Here is a 23,314-nt window from a genome sequence, read left to right as displayed (position 1 = left end):
AATCTGGCTGTCGGCGTTGCCTCCGGCTTGGGCCAGCCGTCATACTAACTCAATTGGTAGAGTTAGCGGGTGGAAGTCGATGGGTGGTAATCTAGACGTTGTGGACAGCGACTCCTACAGGTCGGTTGGAGGACGCCTGCACAGCAGAGACAGGAAATGGCGGGGGTAGTGTGAGCCTCCCACACGTTACACCTCGCCAATGAGAGTCCACGCTGGCAGGTGAAAAGATGCGACAGGCTGCCTCCTCGTGTATCGGAGGGGACACGTGATGCAAGGCTTCTATCCTCCCTACAACCGGCCAGTGGGGGGCATATGCGAGCAACGTTCAAGACGGGTGAGAGAAAATGGTGGTTTTTTCAATGTATATTTGGTTATAAACTGATATAAAGAGACGCTTTAAGAGGGTAATATCATTATCATCACGGGATGATATTGACGGTGGTGGAACCAGTGGTTTCACAGGCACAGGCCGCGTCAGCGAGGGTGTTTGTTTTGAATTCCTTGTAAGAACAAAGATAACGGAGCGGTACAGAGCGAGGGAGAGGGGTGACCTCTTTAATGCAACAGTGAATGAAACGTTTTGAAGTGTGTGTAAAGGTTAAACGCGGTTGTCATGACAACCAGAAGAGGGGCGGGGCTATCGTTTCTACAACGAAGATCTATAAGTCGAACAGTGTTTCCGGGTGTAAGGCAGACTAAAATCTGACTGAGACTAAGAGGGAAGAAACCAGGAGAGACTCTCTCTCCTCTCATCACGAAGGGGGGGGGGGGGGAGAGGAAGAATGCCACATCATCATTAGCTTCGGCTACCACAAGGATGGTCTTGGCTAACGAACAGGCCTGACCATTGTTGGACTGAAATAGCAGAGGGACAATAGACTGGACCGAAAGATCATTAGATAGACTGAACACACCGAAAGATCATTAGAATAGACTCTTCAAGGACAATACAATCTGTTAACATCTGAGCTGAGGTTTCTGTTTATAGCAATAAACAACGCTTTTCCTTGTAAGGTATTTCACGTTGTCGAAGTGTCGAATTCTTACGGAGGTGGAGAATTATTATGGTTTGTGGATTGTACTAACGGGGAGAGATAAGGATCTTATCAGCCAGTGTCGGAGACGTCAGGACCATTAAAATGACACAACGCAGAGGAATTGGATGCAGAGCCAAACAGACGAAGACGTGATACTGGCCAGTTTGATCAGGATCTAACACAGGGGAGGGGAGAATTGGCACAGCGAAATTGGGATGGGAGAAAAATAGAAAAAAGAGGAGAAAAAGTGGATAATTTTTTTTATATATATATAATTAGTGTATATATCAACCCCCTACCTACACCCAATGGAAATTACATTTTCGTCTCTCGACCGGCGGCGCGCCGGTCTAAATCACATTGCATGTGTGCATGACAAAGGATAATAGTGATGATCTAGCGTTGATTTCAGGAAGATCCGATAATCAGGCGAAAGATTACAACGTGTTTATTGAATTACACAAAAACGCAGTTTTCGTGTATTTTCCCTGGAATTGCTCAGAAGCGGCCGGACTATGTTCATATTCAAAACGGTATGGAACGGAAATGTACGGATGAAAAAAGAATGTTTTTTGCACGTTGACCGGAAGCGGCTCAATGAGACTCGACAGCGTTATTGGACCCATGGCTATGCTATAAACTAAAGTATAGGTTTAGCTCTACAAAGTACAACTACGTTTGCATGGGGTTGGTGGGCGTTATTTTTTTTCGTAGCTGCATTTTGCGGAGACGCTCTCTGATTGGCCACTGACTGACGCTCTCTGATTGGCCACTGACATGTGCACCCAATCGCGTGACGAGCTGTGTCTTTGCCCATTTCCGCCTCGAACAGCATGCAAACTACCTAACGCCTAGTAGTTTATCACTGGTTAAGCTTAGGCGACTCTTTCGAAGTTGGTTAAGGTTAGAGTTTGGAATCAGGGCTGGTGTTCTATCGCCCTGCTCTAAGACAAACTCTAACCTTAACCAACTTCGAAAGAGTGCCTAAGCTTAACCGATGTAGAAACAGGCGTCACACGATTGGGCGCACATGTCACATGAAGTGGCCAATCAGAGAGCATCTCCGCAAAATGCGGCTACGAAAAAAAATAACGCGGTTGGTGAACGGCAAGGCCAGGTCACTTCCTGGAAGGGGCGTGGCACTCAATGTGTTAAAGAAACACTGATAGTTTCCTCCGTTGAGAAACTCATTGTGTTTTAATGCTCGCTAATGATTGTCATGTTTTGACCATGACTGGCCACCAGGGGGAAGCAAACCTACAGTTTACACCATGCAACACTGCATTCATCCAGGTTACCCCAACCTTGACAGAAGTCAGAGGGCCAACCCGTACCCCCAGACCCCTGATGTGAAAATGAGTTTGGTTGAAAAATAAATCCTGCAGTGACCACAATTATATGTGATCGTTATTCACAAATTAAAAAGTTACAGCATAATATCTTCGTGGGACAAATTCTACGTGTGGAATTCGTTTGTTGGTTGGTTGGGAGGGAAGGAAGGGGTTAATCACATTTGGCGTGTTCGAGATGGGATAGGCGGACGCAGATCTGCGCAGGTTTTACTACGGCCTTGCCAAGTGCGTTGCATGACTGTTAGAATGTTGTCCGACTTGCTCTGAAAATCTGATGATGAGGCGCGGAAATATCGCGGGACCGAGCCACGCACAGCCTTCAGAGCGAGGCGCCACAGTACCTCTCACCCGGCTGCTCCACGCAAATCCATGATGGGGAACGACTTGCTGTCGTTGCGCAAAGCGCCTATTGGCTCAGAAAAGTTGTCACCTGGTTGTCACCACTAGCCACGCCCACAAGAGGAAGTTATGAGACGTTTGATTGATTGATTGATTGAAGACTTTATTACAGTACGGGTCCCGTCTACCCGTCTATCAGATATATTTACTATTATTATTATTATTGGATACAGGAGTTTGGGTACCAAGAGCTTCTTCAAATAAAGTTTTCATTCATTCATTCATTCATTCATCATATCATCATGATAAACTTCAAGTTGCGTGTTGTGTGTGCGCGCACTGCGGTGGCCAGGAGCGCGCAACAAGATGGTATACATTATGGTATATGATTTATGAATAGTATATTCCACTATCAGTATATGGTGTGCTGTACATTTTAATCTAATCTAATTTTGCACACGGCCATCGCATTATAATGAGCTGGACAGTATGTGTAATGTGTGTTGTGGTGACGTGAAAGCGTATCTGCCATGCGAGACGAGAGGCTCTCGTGAAATCTGAAGTGTCCGACGTTCTGACTCCTCCCCCGGCTACTCTTGTCTACTTTTGAGGCGAACCGAAATCCATCTCGAACACGCCTATCGTCTCTCTGATGTCTTGTCTGTATGTCCATCTACGCTGTAACATGGTTGTCTTATGTCTTGTGTGTTCTGACACAAAATACATTTCTGTATCAACAGACAATAAAGAACTACCGTATCTGTACGATATCATGTAATCGCGTATCTACTTTACATTTAGTCATTTAGCTGAGCGCTTTTATCCAAAGCGACTTACAAGTTCTGTACAACTCTTTCAGCTGAGTAACAATGTTTGTCAAACAGTGTTGAAACTCGGGCGCTGCACAGTGTTGAGTGCAGAGTAGTAGAGACATGTTAGTATAGTAGGTAGTGATATAGGCAAGGAAGATTATTTAGTGGAAGAGTGCATGATAGTAGAAGACAGTGAGAAGGTTGTTAGTTTTTTTCTTCTTCAGATAGATTGAAGAAGTGTTTTTTTTGTTTTTAAACTTTGACCAGTCAGCTGGTTCTTTTAGCGTTTATCGCTTTTTTCTGGTCAAGTATGACCGACAGAAACAGGTTGAATGGGGGTATAGATCGGGGGAAAGACACTCTGAGAAAGTACGGCTTGTCCGGGAGTCGAACTCGCTACCCCAGATCCGTGACGCGCACGGTTGTCCCCGACGCCGAAATAGCGTTCGAGGTACGCGGTGAGCTACTGGAGCTCCCCTGAAGAAGTGTTTTTAGTCGATGGCAGAAGATTGTTCCTGTTTCGGCTCCTAACTGGTGGGAAGTTCGTTCCACGCGAGGACCGAGAATAGCCTGCTTCTCTTTGATGACCCCCCCCCCCCCCCCCACCCCCCCCTCCATGCTATTGTGATCTTATCTTACGCAGCAGTATGTGTGTGAAGAGAGGTTTGGATCTGAGCAACAACACAAGCTGTTGAAGTTTTCCTTGATTTGATTTAGATTTGAAATATTTATTTCGAACATAAATAAATAAAATACAAACGATGTAAAATCAAAACAAATCATTGATCTCAAGAAATTAAATTAAAAAAATATATAATAATAAACAAAAGCAAAACATAACTCAATTTACATGTTCGAAAAGGAGTAGGAAGAAGTATACACTTATTTAATCCTACCCCTTTTCCACTACTCAAATGAGTGTACTAATTTAAAACCTTACATAACAAATATATATATATAGATATGCAAAATCCGGGTGTCAGCATTGCCTCCGGCTTGGGCCAGCCGTCATACTAACTAAATTGGCAGAGTTAGAGGGTGGAAGTCGATGGGTGGGGATTTGGATGTTGTGGACAGCGACTCCTACAGGTCGGTTGGGGGACGCCTGCACAGCAGAGACAGGAAGTAGCGGGGGTAGTGTGAGCCTCCCATGCGTTACACCTCGCCACAGAGTCCGCGCTGGCAGGTGAAAAGATGTGACAGGCTGCCTCCTCGTGTACCGGAGGGGACACGTGATGCAAGGCTTCTATCCTCCCTACAACCGACCAGTGGGGGGCATAGTCGAGCAACGTTCAAGACGGGAGGGGAGAATTGGAAACACGAAATTGGGATGGGAGAAGAAGTAGAAAATAAGGAGAAAGTGGATAAAAAAAATATATATATATATGCAAAACAAACTATATGTAAAACATGAAACAAATAAAATAAAAATGTAAACACCCGTGAATGTCAAATCCCTTCCTCATCCCTGTACCTCGTGAACATCATTTCCTTATAATTCAGATTGAATTGGCTCATATTTGGACATTGCTTTAGCACCATATTCAGACTGTTCCACAGTTTCACTCCACATTATTGAAATGCAGTGTCTTCTCATGGTAGTGCGTACACTAAGAACTTTTAAATTGAGTTCTCTCCTCAGATTATAACCCACATCTCTATCAAAGAACAGTTCTTGAATGTTTCCCGGAAGTACATTACCTTTTGCTTTATACATTAATTGTGCTGTTTTAAATTCCACAAGATCATTTAACTTGAATGTTTTTTACTTAAAAAATAATGTATGTTTGTGTGATCTCGATAACCTGCAATGTGAACTATCCTTATGGCTCTTTTTTGGAGTATAAAACGTTTTCCTTCGCAGCCATGCTAGCACCACATGGCTGTAGCTAAGTGACCTTTGGTAGGATACTAGTATTCATTCATTCATTCATGTATTTCTTAAGATAAGATATTCCTTTATTGATCCCCTTGGGGAAATTCAGGCATCATAGCAGCATGGGGGTTGGGGGGGGGGGGGGGGGGGGGGGGGTACAGGTACGGGCAGGATAATGGTAGAAATACACCAATACAAGCAATACAAATTATAGTACAGTAGAATAGTAAAAATAGGCAGTGTAAACAATATATTTAACTATATGCATATGAGCAAGTAGGCAGTGTGATCAAAGTTGCAGATGAGGGTCTGTATGCCCTATCAGTTATATTATGCATTACAATAAATATAGTTACAATAGACACTAGAATCTAAATATATACTATGAGTAAGTAAGTATACAGGATACACGGGTGCAGTACACATAAGGTACCCTAACCGACGTTATATATGTCGTATGTACATCATGGCAACGTTACGCAGGGCATCTCTATATATTTTCAGCCAACACCATTAAAGGGCCACTTCACTAAAAAAGGATGCTGATTTATCTTGCGTATAATCTCACACCACACGCATCCAAAAGTAGCAATATCTTGTCTTATAGGGACTGCTACCTCAGTCGGACATGTGATAACCGGACATGTGATAATCAGAAGTGTGATAATATAATAATGCATAATAATGCAGGACCTCTTTAGAGACGTCTTTATTAGGCATGCAACGACAGCAATGTGCGGCACACACACACAGGAATACACACATGCATTGACTTTCTCAGGGTCGCCAAGGCGATTGAGCTCTGCGCTTAACCCATCCCGTTGTCCTTCGCCCCTAGCACGGCGCGGCAGACATCTGTGATATATAGTGTTTGTCCAGTAACATGGATCTCCCAGTCCCCCCGATCTGAAGTAAACACTAAATACACCCCTTTCCACTTTATCCAATCAGGAGAAAGAACCCTAGATATTTTTTACTTATTTTTACTATCTCAAGAAATCTTGCAGAGTCACATTTCTCTCTCCTGATTGGATAAAGTGAGAACAGGATACCAGAAAATTTATTTCCTGTTTACTGCAGAGCAAGAGGGACTGGGAGACCCATGTTACTGACCTGACACTATGGATCAGTGATGGCTGTTTACTGCAGAGTGGAGGGACTGGGAGACCCATGTTACTGACCAGACACTCTGTATCAGTGATGTCTGTTTACTGCAGAGTGGAGGGACTGGGAGACCCTTGTTACTGACCAGACACTATGGATCAGTGATGTCTGTTTACTGCAGAGTGGAGGGACTGGGAGACCCATGTTACTGACCAGACACTCTGTATCAGTGATGTCTGTTTACTGCAGAGTGGAGGGACTGGGAGACCCATGTTACTGACCAGACACTATGTATCAGTGATGGCTGTTTACTGCAGAGTGGAGGGACTGGGAGACCCATGTTACTGACCAGACACTCTATATCAGTGATGTCTGTTTATTGCAGAGTGGAAGGACTAGAAGACCCATGTTACTGACCAAAACACTCTATATCAGTGATGGCTGTCGGAATGTAGAGCTATTCTTTTTAACATGTAGACCAGTTATTTTAACCCATTCTCCGCCATTGACGGATTAAGACGTCATTCCTCGCCATGCTTAATCTGCCAATGGCGGATTACGCCGTCATCGAGATCAATATTTCAAATTTTCTTCATGGTATTCACATTTCACCCACGGAGTCATGACTGGTGCTGTAGATCTCCACTCAACTCTCCAGCGCTTCAATACCGCCACCTGGTGGCCGATCGGCGAGTTGCCAAACCGGAAGTGGGGCCGGAAGTGCTTGGTGTCACCCCTATTCCGTCCGCCACTCGCTATCGCTCGCGGGACTCCATTTGGACACACTGGATAATCGATCCGTTGCCATAACTCGATAAACAACATTATTTGGACGTATATAGTATTTATACAACCTGGAAATGGAGCGCATAGATCAACATCCCATAATAGCGATCTTTTTGCTCCAGTATCATCCCCCATCGCTACGAGGAAGCTGCGGTGAGTTTCAGCATTTTTGATTATTATTATCCATACAAACTGCTATGATCAATATATCACCCATACTACATGATTCATTTAACGTCGGTCATTGCATTATAAACGACCCCCCCCTCCGGTCAACCGCGCATGATGAGTCATAACGTCTGGGACCTTGTACAGTTGAAATTTTTAATCTGGCGTCAACCGGTATCAAATTGCATTTGATGATGTAATATATGAATTTATGGCTATAACTCACGTTCTATGAAATACTGCAGAAAACGATAAAAACATATTTATACTCTAGACCAGTGTTTCTCAACTGGTGGGTCGCGACCCAAAAGTGGGTCGCGGGGCCATTTTGAGTGGGTCACGGATGTATGTGTAAAAAAAAAAAAAAAAAGAGTAAAAAAAAAGATTTTTTTTTTTTTTTTTTTTTTTTTAGCTTTTTTTTTCCACTACCTATCTTTGTGAAAGTGGCTTCTCAGCTCTGGTCCAGCTGAAGACAAAGCGGAGGAACAGATTAGACATTGAGCATGACCTCAGAGTTGCTTTTTCTACCATCACCCCAGACTTTGAGACTCTTGTCAGGAGCAAACATCATCCCCAGTTATTCCATTAGTTCCCTGCATGTTAAGCTAAGAAGTCTGCTAAGAAGGATATATTATTTATTATTATTATTATTATTATTATTATTTTATTTCATTGTGTTTTTAGCCCTTAGTTGCACTTTTGTTGCAACCCCAGTTATCCCATTAGTTCCCCCAAACGTAGGTCTGTTATGTTAAGCTAAGAAATCTGCTAAGAAGCATTTTATTTATTATTATTTTATTTCATTGGGTTTTTAGCCCTAGTTGCACTTTTATTGCAATCCCAGTTATCCCATTAGTTCCCCCAAACTTAGGTCTGTTATGTTAAGCTAAGAAGTCTGCTAAGAAGCATAATTATTTATTATTATTATTTATTTTCATTGGGTTTTTAGCCCTAGTTGCACTTTTGTTGCAACCCCAGTTATCCCATTAGTTCCCCCAAACTTAGGTTTGTTATGTTAAGCTAAGAAATCTGCTAAGAAGCATATTATTTATTATTTTATTTCATTGGGTTTTAGCCCTAGTTGCACTTTTGTTGCAAACTCAGTTATCCCATTAGTTCCCCCAAATTTAGGTCTGTTATGTTAAGCTAAGAAATCTGCTAAGAAGCATATATAATGTATTATTCTTTTATTTCATTGGGTTTTTAGCAATAGTTGCACTTTTGTTGCACTTTTTTGTGTTTATTTCATGTTTCGAAAGATTGCGTATTACTGCAAATTTTTTTTTTTTTTACATAAATCATAGTGGTTAAAAATTTTGGGTCGCGACTTAATGACTAAGGAAAATGTTGGGTCCCGAGGCTAGACCAGTTGAGAACCACTGCTCTAGACCGTATTTTTGTGTGAATGAAAAAGTAAAACTTTCCTACATCCTGAACGATAGCTAATCGATGTTGAATGGGCCATAGTAATGTCAATTTAGCAATACAATTAAAAAAGTTATAACCCTGCAAAGTAGGTGAACATCTCCATAGACAAATAGAGCTGGCAGAGGATGGTATAAGAAGGGTACAATGCCTGGCGAAGAATGGGTTAACAAAGAAAATACCACTTACAGCACCTTTTTAAAGTTTTACGTCCGATAATCACATGTCCTCATAATGGAACGACCGGAATCGGGTGTAAAATTGCCTCTAAGTGTAATACTCTTCTTCCCCTCTAGGCAGCGCTCTGGAGAAGTCTCTAGCCGTGAGCCAGGCCGGGGAGCTGTACGAGGAGTGGCTGGAGCTGCGGAACGGCTGCCTCTGCTGCTCAGTCAAGTACGTCCACTCATGTAGCCAACCTCCTCCATCCACAGTGTCCACTCATGTTCCTTGAGCAAGACACTTAACCCCTAATTGCTCCCAATGAGCAGGTTGGCACCTTGCCTCTGCCGTCGGTGTGTGAGTGAATGTGAGGAACATAATTGTAAAGCGCTTTGGATAAAAGCTGCTATATAAATGCACCCTTTACCATTTTTTTTTTTTTTGCAGTGAAAGCTTGGGGCTAGCTTAGAAACAGACGCGTCATTGTCTACTACGTGATTGATCTGTCTGTTCTGTTCCACTGTGTTTGTCTTTTCGTGGTCAAAGTTAAACTATTGTGCAACCTTATACGCTGTACTTAATGTTTTTAAGTTGCAGGAAATTACAGCAAATGGCTTCCATGATTGCACATTTTTGTGGATGGGGGGGGGGGGGGGGGGGGGGGCATTTACATTTACTAATTTAGTTGAATGCCTTTATCCAAAGCGACTTACAGGTTCTGTACGACAGGTCAGCAGGAAGGGTACAATTCTTATCAGCTGAGTAACGATGTTCATCAAACAGTGTTGAAACTTGGGTGATGCAGTGTTGAGTGCATAGTAGTAAAGACATTAGTATATAGTAGGTATTATTTAGTGGGAGAGTGCATGATGGTAGAAGACGATAAGAAGGTTTGTTGCTTCTTTTTGGTTGAGACACCAACCCCTGCGCTGAATACACTCAGTTTTCTTTTCGTGGCATTCTTCATCACAATGCTTCCCTTTCTCACATCTCAGGGACAACGGCCTCAAAGCCATAGAGAACCTGATGCAGAAGAAGGGAAAGTTTGACTACATCCTGTTAGAGACCACAGGACTGGCCGACCCAGGTAACTCATATTGGAGAGAACTTAGAAGATGAGGCCTTGTACTCCTCTACAGTATCTTCACGGTCAGCTAGCATGAAACCTCTGGTGCTCTCTCAACCGGTTAGCTAGTGAAACCTGGTGCTATCTCAAAACTAGTTAGCTAGTGAAACCTGGTGCTATCTCAAAACTAGTTAGCTAGTGAAACCTGGTGCTATCTCAAAACTAGTTAGCTAGTGAAACCTGGTGCTATCTCAAAACTAGTTAGCTAGTGAAACCTGGTGCTATCTCAAAACCAGATAGCTAGTGAAACCTGGTGCTATCTCAAAACCAGATAGCTAGTGAAACCTGGTGCTATCTCAAAACTAGTTAGCTAGTGAAACCTGGTGCTATCTCAAAACCAGATAGCTAGTTAGCTAGCTCAAATTATTGTCGAGCTTTGGGTTTTGGCATAACTTGTACTAATTGTGGCATAAGATATTCCTTTATTGATCCCCTTGGGGAAATTCAGGCATCAGCATGTGGGAGGGGAGGTACAGGTAGTAGAAGACATGGTACATGGAATTATAGTACAGTGGAGAAGTAAAAATAGAATAAAAAGGCAGTGTAAACTATATAATTAACTCTGGACATGCGCATATGGGTAACAAGGTGCAAGATGAGGGTATGTATGCCCTCTCGGCTATATTTGCCCTACATTACAATATATAATCTAAATCTAATATATAATCTAAAAATGCTAAAATGCTAAATATATGCTCTGAAGTATACAGTATACACATAAGGTGCGGTATGCATAAGGTATATTGTCCTTTTAGGTGAGAGTCAGCTACTAGGTTCCTAGTAGTTGGATGTCTGGCAGCAGTCCCTGCCCACTGTTGTGGAGCCTGATGGCCGCTGGTATGAACTTATACTAATCAAGGAAGCAGGGCGACATCAGCGCCGAACAAAGTTGAGTCAACATCACGATCGGCCAGCAAAAAACTCAAACAAACCGAATACCGGTATCTCTTTAGTAGGGCTGTCCCATACTAAGGATTTTGATAGTCTACTTTGATTGGCCGGTAGTACCCCCCTGAATGCAAAAAAAATCACCTGTGGGGCGTGCTTAACACTTTGGATGCCAAGGACGACATAACACGTGTTATCAGCCCGCCCCCTGAATGCCCACGACGACAAATATTGTTTCATTTTTTTATTAGCGATCTGATACATATTTACATATTATTGAACATATTTCATCAACCGAGTCTACCGTTGGGAAACCAGCCCCATCAGGAGCTCAGATGTGAAAAAAGCGCCCCCTATCGTCTCCCAGATGGTAATGCACCTTTTTGGAATGGACTCAATGAAAATGGATGAGAAAAAAAAATCTGGAATCCACATTTTACTTCTCACGCATGTACCCCGAGCCGATCGGATCCATTGTGGAGCTTCAGAACAGCGTGTAATATATGTTTACAGTATGTAGCATTGGATCAATAAAAGGATCGATTTTTGGAATGGCGATCAGGAATTGGAATAATCTTTTTGGATACCATCTGATCTCAGGTAAGGAATCTATTTTACCAGTCTTAGGATAATCAGACCTGTTTTCACGGAGATATAAGCTTTTCCCCTATGCGTGTGTGTGGCTGTGCGAGCGATCAGGAACTAAGAGAATCGATTTTCAGCTCGCCTATATAGCGTGCACATAGACCACACATTATACTATCGATAATCTAGCGTTTATTTGAAAACGATTCATAAATAGGCCGAAAAATGACCGTTCTAGAATATTCCAGTACAGGGCGTTTATCACGGAATCTTTTTATTTTCCTTGAAAACGAGGGCTTTTCAAAATGCTATAAAACAGAAATTAACCGATAAAAACAATCCGCTTCGACAATGTTGACTGGAAAATGAGTCATTGATAAGCGACGGGCAGATTAGACACATAGCCATAATTTAAAACATAGATTAGGTGATATTAACGCTAACATTGAAGTGGATGATGGGCATTCAAGGGGGTAAAAAGGAAAACACGGCCGGCTCTGAAAGTGTTAATGTCTGAAGGAGTCGACTGAAGGCTCCTTGTCCTCTGCTAAAGCATGCAATTGGTCCACTGTTGGATACATCTTGATATTTGTCTACTCTAGTGTGTTCATTAGATGGGTGAAATCCTCTTTCAGTGCCTTCAGTGTTTTCTTGGGCAGTTAGCCTCTGGTATGCGCGCCATTAGCATTAGCCATGCTTCTAAGCCTCTTTGCTTTTGGAAAGAATGATAAAAAAAAAATATGTAAGTATAATATTTTTAATATTATTAAATATATATATATTTTTTTTCTAATTATGTTTTTGGTAGATTTTTTTATTTGTTTGTACTACCGGGCAGTCCGGTAGAGAGAGAGAGAGAGAGAGAGAGAGAGCGGGGGGAAGACATTCTGCAAAGGACGCCGGGTCCGGGAATTGAACCCGGGTCGGCCGCTTCGCGACACAGCTTGTTGCATGGGTCGCCACTTGGGTGCCCATTATTAAATATTTAAATTTTTTTTGCATTAGACTAAGTGGTTGTCGACTACGGCTCCTTTCGATCGATTATTCGACTAATCGGGGTCAGCCTTACTCTTTACAGTAGCTGCTCTTGATTCCTAAATTGATTGTTATTGATTCCCCAATAACAGCCTGTTTCAGCTGCTGAGGTCAGGCAGACGCCTGCGAACCCCAGCTACTAGGACAGAGAGGCTTAGGCTCAGCTTCTTCCCCCAGGCCATCAGAGTCCTGAACAATGAACATTGAGTACCACAGAACACTGAACTATCCACACATAAGCACACATGAGCACACACACGACACGCACGCTGTGCACGCTCACACACTAGCAGCCACTTAACACTTTAACATGAGCGGGCACACACTCATGCCGCACACACGCACACTTATGGCCAAAAGGAAAGGCCACTTTAAATTAGTATAACAGGAACAGTGTATTGCACTACCAAAGCTACCTAGCATGTCCTATATGCTCTGTAAATAACTATGTACAGATACCGAGATGTCACACCATGTTACCTGTTACCTGTTTATTGCACAATGTTTTTTTTTTTTTTTTTATTGGATTCTATTATATGTTGTACCACTGTATTGCACATCGTTGCGGGCAAGACCACCCGCATTTCATTGTATACTTGTATGCCGTGACAATTAAAACTCTTGACTTGACTAAATGTCTTTCCCAAACATGACCTCTCACTGTGTGTCCATCATTGTCCACATTACCATTCTGCACCGCGCGCCAAGCAGCGCTTCGTTAACGCCTCCCCTCCCCCGACACGCCCCGTCTCTCCTCGTTAGCCCAGACAGGCTTTCTGTTTGCCAGTATTGACCACTGAACAAGGGAGCGCTGGGGAACGGGTTAGAAGGATAGACCACTAAACAAGGAGGCGCTGGGGAACGGGTTAGTATTGACCACTGAACAAGGGAGCGCTGGGGAACGGGTTAGTATTGACCACTGAACAAGGGAGCGCTGGGGAACGGGTTAGTATTGACCACTAAACAAGGAGGCGCTGGGGAACGGGTTAGTATTGACCACTGAACAAGGGAGCGCTGGGGAACGGGTTAGTATTGACCACTAAACAAGGGAGCGCTGGGGAACGGGTTAGAAGGATAGACCACTAAACAAGGAGGCGCTGGGGAACGGGTTAGTATTGACCACTGAACAAGGGAGCGCTGGGGAACGGGTTAGAAGGATAGACCACTAAACAAGGAGGCGCTGGGGAACGGGTTAGTATTGACCACTGAACAAGGGAGCGCTGGGGAACGGGTTAGAAGGATAGAAAAGGCTTTAATAGCGTCCTCTGTTACTTAAAGTTCAAGTAACTTTAAGTCGGGTACTTAAAGTGGTAATCCGCAAGATCCTCGTTGTTTGTTTTGGTGATAAAACAAACCACAACCACTGATAAAACTGTGCTGACCTGCTTTCCATTGTGACAATCCATGCTAACTACTGAGTTAGTCTTCTATGCATTCCAAACAAACTGCTGATGTTGCTGCTGGTGATGTAAATATATAATATTAAATATTCAAGTTGTTTTCTGTGGGGCTACCGGGAGCTTGGTGCGTCTGGCGCAGTGTTAATTTAGTCAATGAAAATGATGACTAAATATGGTCGTCAACGAAGCTTTTTCCCCTGGCGACAACGAGACGAGACGTCACGTTAATGTAGATCATGTGACACTAACGTGACTAAATAATGAATGCAATGTTGTTGACTACAAACGACGACACAAAATGTAGTTTACAAAATAAAATCTTGCCGAAATCTCTCCATTTTAAAGTCGAGACAAAATAATTATAACTTTTAGAATAATTCATGTTATTTGTAGCGGCTATCTTGATGTTCTGATAGACGCTCGGTTGGGTGCCTCGTCTTTGACGCGCAATTAGAAAAAACACAATGTCGAGTCCGTGTCACCTGCCGTTGGGTGAAGTTCCCATTTAATTGAAGTATTCAACTTAATACATGTGATGAGCCAAACAATAATGTCTGCATAATGCTGTTAATAATACTGAAAACGAGCGAGGGTACGTGCGTGTGTTCGTGCGGTAAAAACCGTGAGATCTCTCCGTCACCCATACCTAGATACCTTGATTGAACATAGCCTACACCTGTGCCTTTATTCAAAACATATACGCTCTGTGCTGCCACCCAGTGCTCCGTGCTGCCACCCAGTGATGAACTTAACAAACCACAAACTAAGCACAAAAACCATCAAATAGCTCCTACATTATTAGTGCAGCATTTCCGTTTCTTGTATGCAGCGCAAGCGCTTTGATTAATTTCCTCACTCGCGTTATTTGTTCTTAGCCAGCATTCTAGATAGCAGTAACTAGGGATGGGAATTGATAAGATTTTATCGATACGATTCCATTAACGATTCTGCTTATCAATACGATTCTTTATCGATTCCCTTATTGCTCCCTGATAAATTTATAATTTTAATAAATAAATTGGAAATGCAACAGAACTAAGCTGGTTAGAATAACAACATACAACTTGACATTTCTGATTGTCATTTATTGTTGAGCCCCCATGTCAGAAAAATACAAAAACTGTAAACAATTTCTTTTTAACTATAGCCTACACTTAAATAAAATAATGTATTTGAGATTCTCTTAAAATGTGTGTGTGTGTTTTTATTCCTCTGACTTCTCTGTCTCTGGTCTTTCAGAACGCGCGCACACACACGCACACGCACACAGCTCCCTCCCCGGCCCCCGCTCGCCCCTGTAATGTATTGTAAACGGACATGTTTGTATGTTGCACGGTACTTCCTGACTTACCTACTAGTAAACAACAGTCAACGTGATCACACGCTCTCCGTCTCTTATTATATGTGAACTAAAGAGTACAAGGTTTTAGGGGAGCTCCAGTAGCTCACCACGTACCGCGAGTGCTATTTCAGCGCCGTGGACAACCGTGCTCGTCACGGATCTGGGGCTGAGCGCGTTCGAATCCCGGACGGCAGCCGTGCCTTTCCCAGAGTGTCTTCCCCCCCATCTGAACCCTTTCAGCCTGCTTCTGTCGGTCGAACTTGACCAAGTATAAATGCGATGAAAAAGCGATAAACGCTAAAAGAACCAGCTGACTGGTCAAAGTTAAAAAAAAAAAAATAGTACAAGGTTTACACAACAGCCCCCATCCACTTTTTTTTGGTATTTGTACCTGTACTACCTGCTGTCAGCTGTTATCTCTCTCTGTGTGTCTGTATGAGCTTGGTTAGCTAGCGTTAGCTTCGCGGCTGTTAGGTTGCCCCGAATTAAATGAATGACTGTTCTAAAGCATTCGAGTAGTTTTCAATCACTGCACTTAGAAACAGTCAAACAGCGGGAGCGTTTCGGGAGCATATGACCAAAGCCCAGGCAATTTCGAGCCCTTAACACTTTCCGTGCCAGCCATGCGGTGCCTAGGAACCCTGTTGCGTGCCACCGCTATATTCAATGACGGAGCTCTCATATTTGCGAACGCATAAACTATATCTTAAATTATGGCTATTATGCAGCCATTTAACACAAAAGGATGACCCTCATGCATTGCAAATTTGCATCAAATTCAAAACAGTGATGCACAAAATAACTTAAAAGAAAATAATAATTTAAAACAATGAATAAAGTGTGCATGAAATAATAGGGGAAAGAAAACGTTAGGAACTTGTTACATTCACACACACAAGGACTGAGTAATCACACCCCCCCCCTCTCTCTCACACACACACTCTCCCAGCTCTCTTTCTCTCTTGCCCCTTCCTCATCTCTCTCACCCCCCTCTCTCTCTATATAACTCACTTACTCACTCACTCACTCACTCACTCACTCACTCACTCACTCACTCACTCACACACACACACACACACACTTCAGAAACAAACATAGTATCAATGAGAGCATCAATAATACACCCGAGTGAAGTCTAGTAAAAAAAAATCGTAAACGTTAATCGTGAGTTTAAAAAAATTGTGGCGTTAATAGAATCGGGTGATAACGCGTTAATACCGCGTTAACTTTGACAGCCTTAATTATATCACATTATATTATATCGATGTATGTAAGCAGTGAGCCCTAACAGGAAGTAGAAAGACAAGCTGGCAACATCCTTGTTGCCTAGAAATGTGAGGTCAATATATAACAAATATATTACATGATATTATATCACATTATTTTGCTGCTGTGCACACCATTGATTTAATTGCCATATAAATCACATAGAAAGATCTAACTTACTCCTCTCTGAACATTAATATAAAACAAAGGTGATCTATTAACTGTGTAAACCTTGTGCAATATTCATCATTGATATTTGGATACTTGAAATCTGTATGAACTGAGTAGTTGGTATCAAATTAAATAAGATGAACGGCTCCATGCATTCTTTGAATAAATATTTTCTCATTACCAGTATGGTATTGTTTAAATTGTACAGCTTTTTGCACATCTTTGTCAGGGAATTCCAACAATTCTGGACCTGAATGTACCAGTTAATTGTAATCATCTCTCTCTCCTTATGTCTAGTCAAGCCAGGTTGTGGATGAGAGAGACAGGGAGGAACAGGCTGTAGACTGAGCCTGCTATGATGCAGATGTTTTTACATCACCACCCAAAACAAGATTCAGCCAAGAGTGAGTGAGTACACTGGTACACTTGTCCATGGCACTTACTACCCAGCTTTGTAGTGGTTTGGGGAAATAGTACAGTAGGTACGCATATTTAAGGGGACCGCAAGGATGGTGTACCGGTGGGTGGTGTCCGACCAATTGTGATGGGCCGGTCTGGGCCAAAAATGCCACGGCCAGAGGGAGAGAGAGAGGGAGGGAGGGAGGGAGGGAGGGAGAAGGAGGGAGAGAGAGAGAGAGCGAGAGCTGTGACGGGGTCATGTGTGAAGGAAATATCTGAGGACCCCATTTCCATCAGAACCAGTCAGGGAAGCTATCAGGCTCGAATTAGGAAATCAATAGTGGACCATTACTGGGCTCGGGCCCCCGTGGCGACCAGGGGCCGCATCGTTAAGTGACAGGTGTCCGGAGGAGGCGGGGACACAGAGAGAGAGAGAGAGATAGAGAGGGAGAGAGACTACTCTCCTCACCCCCTCCTCCACGTCATTGGCAGAGACAAGCTAGTTACTGAGCTGTCATTGGCCCAGACAGTGCCGTCAGTCATAGAGCTCCCAAGGCCCCCCCCCCGTCGCGGAGGAAGAGGCGGGATGGGGCGATGTGAGGGGTGTCACTCAGGAGCAGTGTTTTTCATTACCCGCCTATCAAATATTTACAGTGCTTTCTTATTCTCGCCTGACGCTTTGACAAAAGTGCATTATGTGAACAAGCAGGAGGGCCGGAGGAGACATAGGGTCTTGGAATAACCGGCGCCGCTCCGGGAGATGGGAACAAACCAAATGTACCAGTACTGGGAGGGAAAACAATTTAATTGAAAAGCCTCCGATATTAGTTTTATCTGGTCCACAGAGTTCTAGCAGAATGTGTGAATATCTCTCTCTTGACGGTGGAAGTTTGAAGTTTAGGACGGTAAAAAAGTCCTAAAGTCTAAATATTTAGGCCTTAAAAGGTATTGAAAAGTATTAAATTCATAATTATCATTTTAAGGCCTTAAAAGGTATTAAAAAGTATTAAATTCATAATTCTCAATTGAAGGCCTTAAAAGGTATTGAAAAGTATTAAATTCATAATTCTCAATTGAAGGCCTTAAAAGGTATTGAAAAGTATTAAATTCATAATTCTCAATTGAAGGCCTTAAAGGGTATTGAAAAGTATTAAATTCATAATTCTCAATTGAAGGCCTTAAAGGGTATTGAAAAGTATTAAATTCATAATTCTCAGTTGAAGGCCTTAAAAGGTATTGAAAAGTATTAAATTCATAATTCTCAATTGAAGGCCTTAAAAGGTATTGAAAAGTATTAAATTCATAATTCTCAATTGAAGGCCTTAAAGGGTATTGAAAAGTATTAAATTCATAATTCTCAATTGAAGGCCTTAAAAGGTAGTGAAAAGTCGTACATTTCTTTTGCACAGGTATTAAATGTTTTGGGGTGGCAGCTTGGATGTTGGCCGGTGAAATAATGTTAAATATATGAAATGTTCTTGTATTCAAGTGGTTGTTTTTTGCGGGGCTACCGGGAGCTTGGTGCGTCTGGAGAGAGCTTGTATGGAACACACGAGAATTTAAATGGGCACGTAAGTGCAGCCGCCAGTTCAGTGTCGCTATGTGTTTTTTTTGCTAGTATGGTCGTGAAATTGGTATTACATTTAGCTCTAATTGGTATTAAAAAGGTGTTAAAAAGTCTTAAATGTAACTTGTTGAAACCGGCAGATACCCTGGCCTGTTCATTTAATTTCAAACCTTTATTTCACCTCGTGAGACACTGAGGTTAAACTCATTTACAGCGACGACGAGCTCACAGAACAAGACAGGTTATCAGCAGTTTCAATAAAGTTCACGTTTCAAGTTTGTTTATTGTCATAGTAAAATACAGAATGTTTTATCATGAAATGCTTTTTTCTGTATGAGCCCCTGGGAGTGTGCTATAAAAAGTATAAAATAGAAAAAGTCAAAAGTACGTAAAATAAAGTGTTCAGTCAATATACATAATATACAATACAGAGTAAAAAGAGTAACAGTGAGGTACAATGCAGAAATGGAATGAGGTACAAACTTAGGGTAAGGTGCAATGAGGTATGAATTGTAGTGCAAATCTCTTTACTAATAAATATAAAGTGTGTTAAAGTGAGTAAAGTGGGTGTTAAGGTGAGTGTTTATTTAAAGTGAGTGTAGATGATGGGTTGTTACATAGTGTCATTGTCATTGAGCATCCTGATGGCCTGGGGATAGAAGCTCCTTCTGAGTCTCTCAATAAAGAAGAATAAACAATAAAATATCAGAAACAAGGCCGTTACAAGTCGACACACGGTGGTCGGAGATCATGCTTTTTAAACGCGGCAAGAGAAGGAAGAAGCTTCAGAGTCAGTCGGAGGGCATTCCAGGTGTTGGAAGGAAAGAACAGTCTTTACTAGTTCAGAGCAAACTGGAGGAACCCTAAGACAGCGTTTCCGTTAGCCGGTAATTACCGGTATTTGACCGGTTGAAGTCCGACATATTTAATCTCTCCGGTCATAATGTCCGGTGAAAATAATTCCCTCTAAGCACAATTTGATTATTTGAATTGTACTAAAATAGGCTAAAATTAAATAGCCTATGCGATGAACGAAACAATCATTACATTTGTTTCATCGTTGCTTCTAATAATGACAACGACGTTGTCAGCGAGAGCTTAGTGCTGGGTTTGCTAGTGCATGTGCAGCTGCAGAGCCGGAGCAACAGCGGCACAGTGCAGTACTCCAATTCAGCCATTGGCAATTCAGCTGTTGGGTGGGGGGCGCTGCTGAGCGGTCCCCAGATAGAGCCAGAAAACAGCTGAATCTGCTGCTCTGCAGCGACATACTCTCGCAAATAAGTCGTTGGGAGGTGGAGAGAGAGAGTCGTCACGCAAACCCACGATAATGTTGCCGTCTCTCTCTGCCAAATTTCTCAGTTCTTCGCTTGATATAATTAATACAAATGTCCAATATAACGGAATTCGTTAGCTCATAAAAATGTGATTATAACAGACTGCTGTTTATTAATGTCGGGCGACTGCCCACAGACACCTATTTGATTTAAAGTCGGCAGCAGCACGGAGTCTCGGGACTTATTTTATTTGGAATATAATGACTGTATACGCAAAAGTAGCCTATAGTTTTAAGTTAAAATATTATAAATCTACATGCCTTGATGATGTCATTATTTTGTTTTGTTGTCATTCTTTTGCCTATCAATTGTTTTTAAGCTCAATAAACTCTGACCGGAAGTTCTCTCATTTGACCGGTAGATTGAAATCGACCGGACACTGAGGCCGGCAACAATTTTTTCTAACGGAAACCCTGCCCTAAGAACCAGCCAGTCAGTCATGCGGTGTTAACTACAGGAGAACATCGCTTAACCCGAATGGCAAATGTGAGGAGGATTTGATCTATACTGAACCAAACCTTGGTTAACATTTGAAACATGCCCTCAGAAACCCGCTTCGTACTTACTTACGCCTGCTACCCCTTCTGGGGCATAGGCCGTCAACAAGTGGTATCTCCAGGCATCTCTGTCTTGAGCTGTTCTCTCCAGTTGGTTCCAGGTCATCTTCATGGTCTTGGTGTCTGCCTCCAGGTCTCTGCGCCAGGTGTTTCTTGGGCGACCCCTTTTCCGCTTGCCCTGCGGGTTCCATGTTAGGGCGTGTCTGGTGATGGTACTTGCAGGCTTTCACAGGGTGTGGCCTATTTGACGCTTCATACAGTCACATTTATTTAAATTTCATATATCGACAAAGACGCCCAGAGAAATGTGCAATAAAGAAAGATATTTGCTGTCATTTCCTGCTACTTAAAAACATAATTTCAATAAAATAGCAAATAAATGTTCCAAATAAGTTATTTGTTTAAGGGGAGACACTGCAGGTGAATAGGGTAAAAAAATTAACTAATAGATATCACAATGAAACTTCCCCAGTTGATTACTTATATTAAGACAAGACTTTTTTGTATTATAAGTTTTCTGAAATTGTATGTTTAAATATGCAAATGAGGCATGATCTACTTAAATATGCACTAATTTGCATATAATTCCAGGACAGAAATCTGAACATTGGATAAAGCCATTTTCAAAATTATAGTTTCATTTTGTTGACATATTAGAGCCAAAGGTTATTACAGAGGGGATTTTGGATATCTCTTTTTATCACTCCATAAATCAGAAAATACTCCATTCAGTCCATTTTTATGGTAAAATTCCATATTTCGCCATGTTTTTAGGAATAAAATGTGATATAAATCAGGGTATGAATGTGATATCAACAAACCCTTCTGTAAATACCTTCAGAACATAGATATGAATAGAACTGGAAGGTTTGGTGTATGTGTGTGCTTCTGAAGTGGAGATTTCTGGCTCAGAGTATGAGGAAAAACTCTTAAAACTCATTTTTGGGAAAACGCCTTAAAAGTTCTGTATTGTAAAATGCCATACTTTTTTTTTTTTAACAGATATTTACAAACACAATACCTAATCAAACCATTAGTAATAGACAACCTAAAAACATGCCTGATAACTGAATAATAATAATAATGATGTTATTGAACTGAACAGAACTACACACAGGCTACAATAGACAGGGTAAATTTTCAGAAAATCATAACCCTGAAGGCATTTCGTGTTTATTTTTGGTACACAACATTTCTAGGGGTATTAAGGGGTGCTGAATCCAAATCTGCTGTATACCAAGCTCAAAAATGTCAAATAAGGCCTCAAAATTGAGAAATCCAACATGGCCGCCAACGCAGGCTGAAATCTATTTAAGTGCATATCTTTTTTACTAAACAAGGTAGAAACATGAATGAAATGTGTTTTTATATGTTTGCATACATGAGGAATTTAAAATCATATCCTGATTTTAGATCAGTTGTGAAAATGTTGCTTGAAACTCATATTTATAGCAGAAACTGTGGTTGTTATTGATGCATAACTCATCAACCAAATAAGAAAGAAAAGCAGGATGATCCCAGGCCATGGATTTATTCATCAAACTCTTTTCTCTTGAATTTTTTTAATCAACATGCCATTTATGCAAGTTAGATAGTCCTTAATATGCGTACAGTAGCTTAGGTACAGTAATTTATTGTCAGTCATCAATCGTATTCAGGCAGGTGTCGCAGGTGTCTTGCAGTTGCATGATTCATCCAATGCCACTTTTCCTAAATAGAATAGAATAGATTATAATATAATATAATAAAATAAAAATATTATTTTACCATATCAATATAAGTGAATGTTCAAGTTTCTTTATTAGTTGTCATACAGAATACTTTGCATAAAATGTTTCTTTCTGTGTTGCTCCTGAGAGTGTGCTAGATAATAACAAGATAGTATAAAATAAGTATAATAAGTATAAAATAGAAAGTCAAGTACGTAAACAAGTGTAAACAACAACATTTTTCAGTGTATATATACAGTACAGCTGGTACAAGAATGGTGAAGTATAGCTTAGCTTGTGGTGCCACCTTGTAGTGGTGAGGTGCAATAAGGAATGAGAATGATGTGCAATTTCCTTACCAATAATATAAATATAAAGTGTAAAGTGTGTCTAAAGTGGTAAAGTGGGTGCTACAGTGTGTTGTTTATTTAAGTGAGTGTATGTGCGCTGTGGGTGTGTTGATGGTTTGCTTATTGTTCATTGTTCATTCATTGAGCATCCTGATGGCCTGGGGATAGAAGCTCCTTCTGAGTCTCTCTGTGCTTGCCATGAGACTCCGGTATCTCTTGCCTGACCGCAGCAGTTCAAAAGGCAGTTGTTTGAGTGGCTGGAGTCTTTGATTATTCTCTTAGCCTTGCCCATGCACCGCTTGTTGTAAATGTCTTGGAGAGTGGGAAGCCCACCTTCAATTGTGCGTTCGGCTGAACGGGCCACTCTCTGTAGTCTGCTGCGGTCTTGTGCAGTGCCCAAGTTCCCAAACCAGGAGGTGATATTGCCAGTCAGGATGCTTTCTATTGTGCATGAGTGGAAGTTCTTGAGGATCTTCTGACTCACGTTGAACTTCCTTAAGCACCTAAGGAAGTAGAGGCGTTGTCGT

The 23,314-nt window shown here is 41.8% G+C and overlaps 1 protein-coding gene across 1 annotated transcript in view; it reads left to right on the top strand.

The window, feature by feature from the left end:
* The window catches only part of cbwd (COBW domain containing), an 88,859-nt gene that overhangs the window by 5,213 nt on the left and 60,332 nt on the right, over window positions 1–23,314 (top strand). Inside the window, exons 4-5 of the mRNA XM_084322361.1 lie at window positions 9,196–9,292; window positions 10,054–10,145. Coding sequence (XP_084178487.1) covers window positions 9,196–9,292; window positions 10,054–10,145 — 189 coding nt within the window. The remainder of the gene's footprint in view (window positions 1–9,195; window positions 9,293–10,053; window positions 10,146–23,314) is intronic.

Source organism: Notolepis coatsorum (genome assembly GCF_963971535.1).
Source record: "Notolepis coatsorum genome assembly, chromosome: 10".
NCBI classification, from domain to species: domain Eukaryota; kingdom Metazoa; phylum Chordata; class Actinopteri; order Aulopiformes; family Paralepididae; genus Notolepis; species Notolepis coatsorum.
Note: the sequence above shows the minus strand (reverse complement) of the source record. Positions and strands in the feature narration are given on the sequence as shown.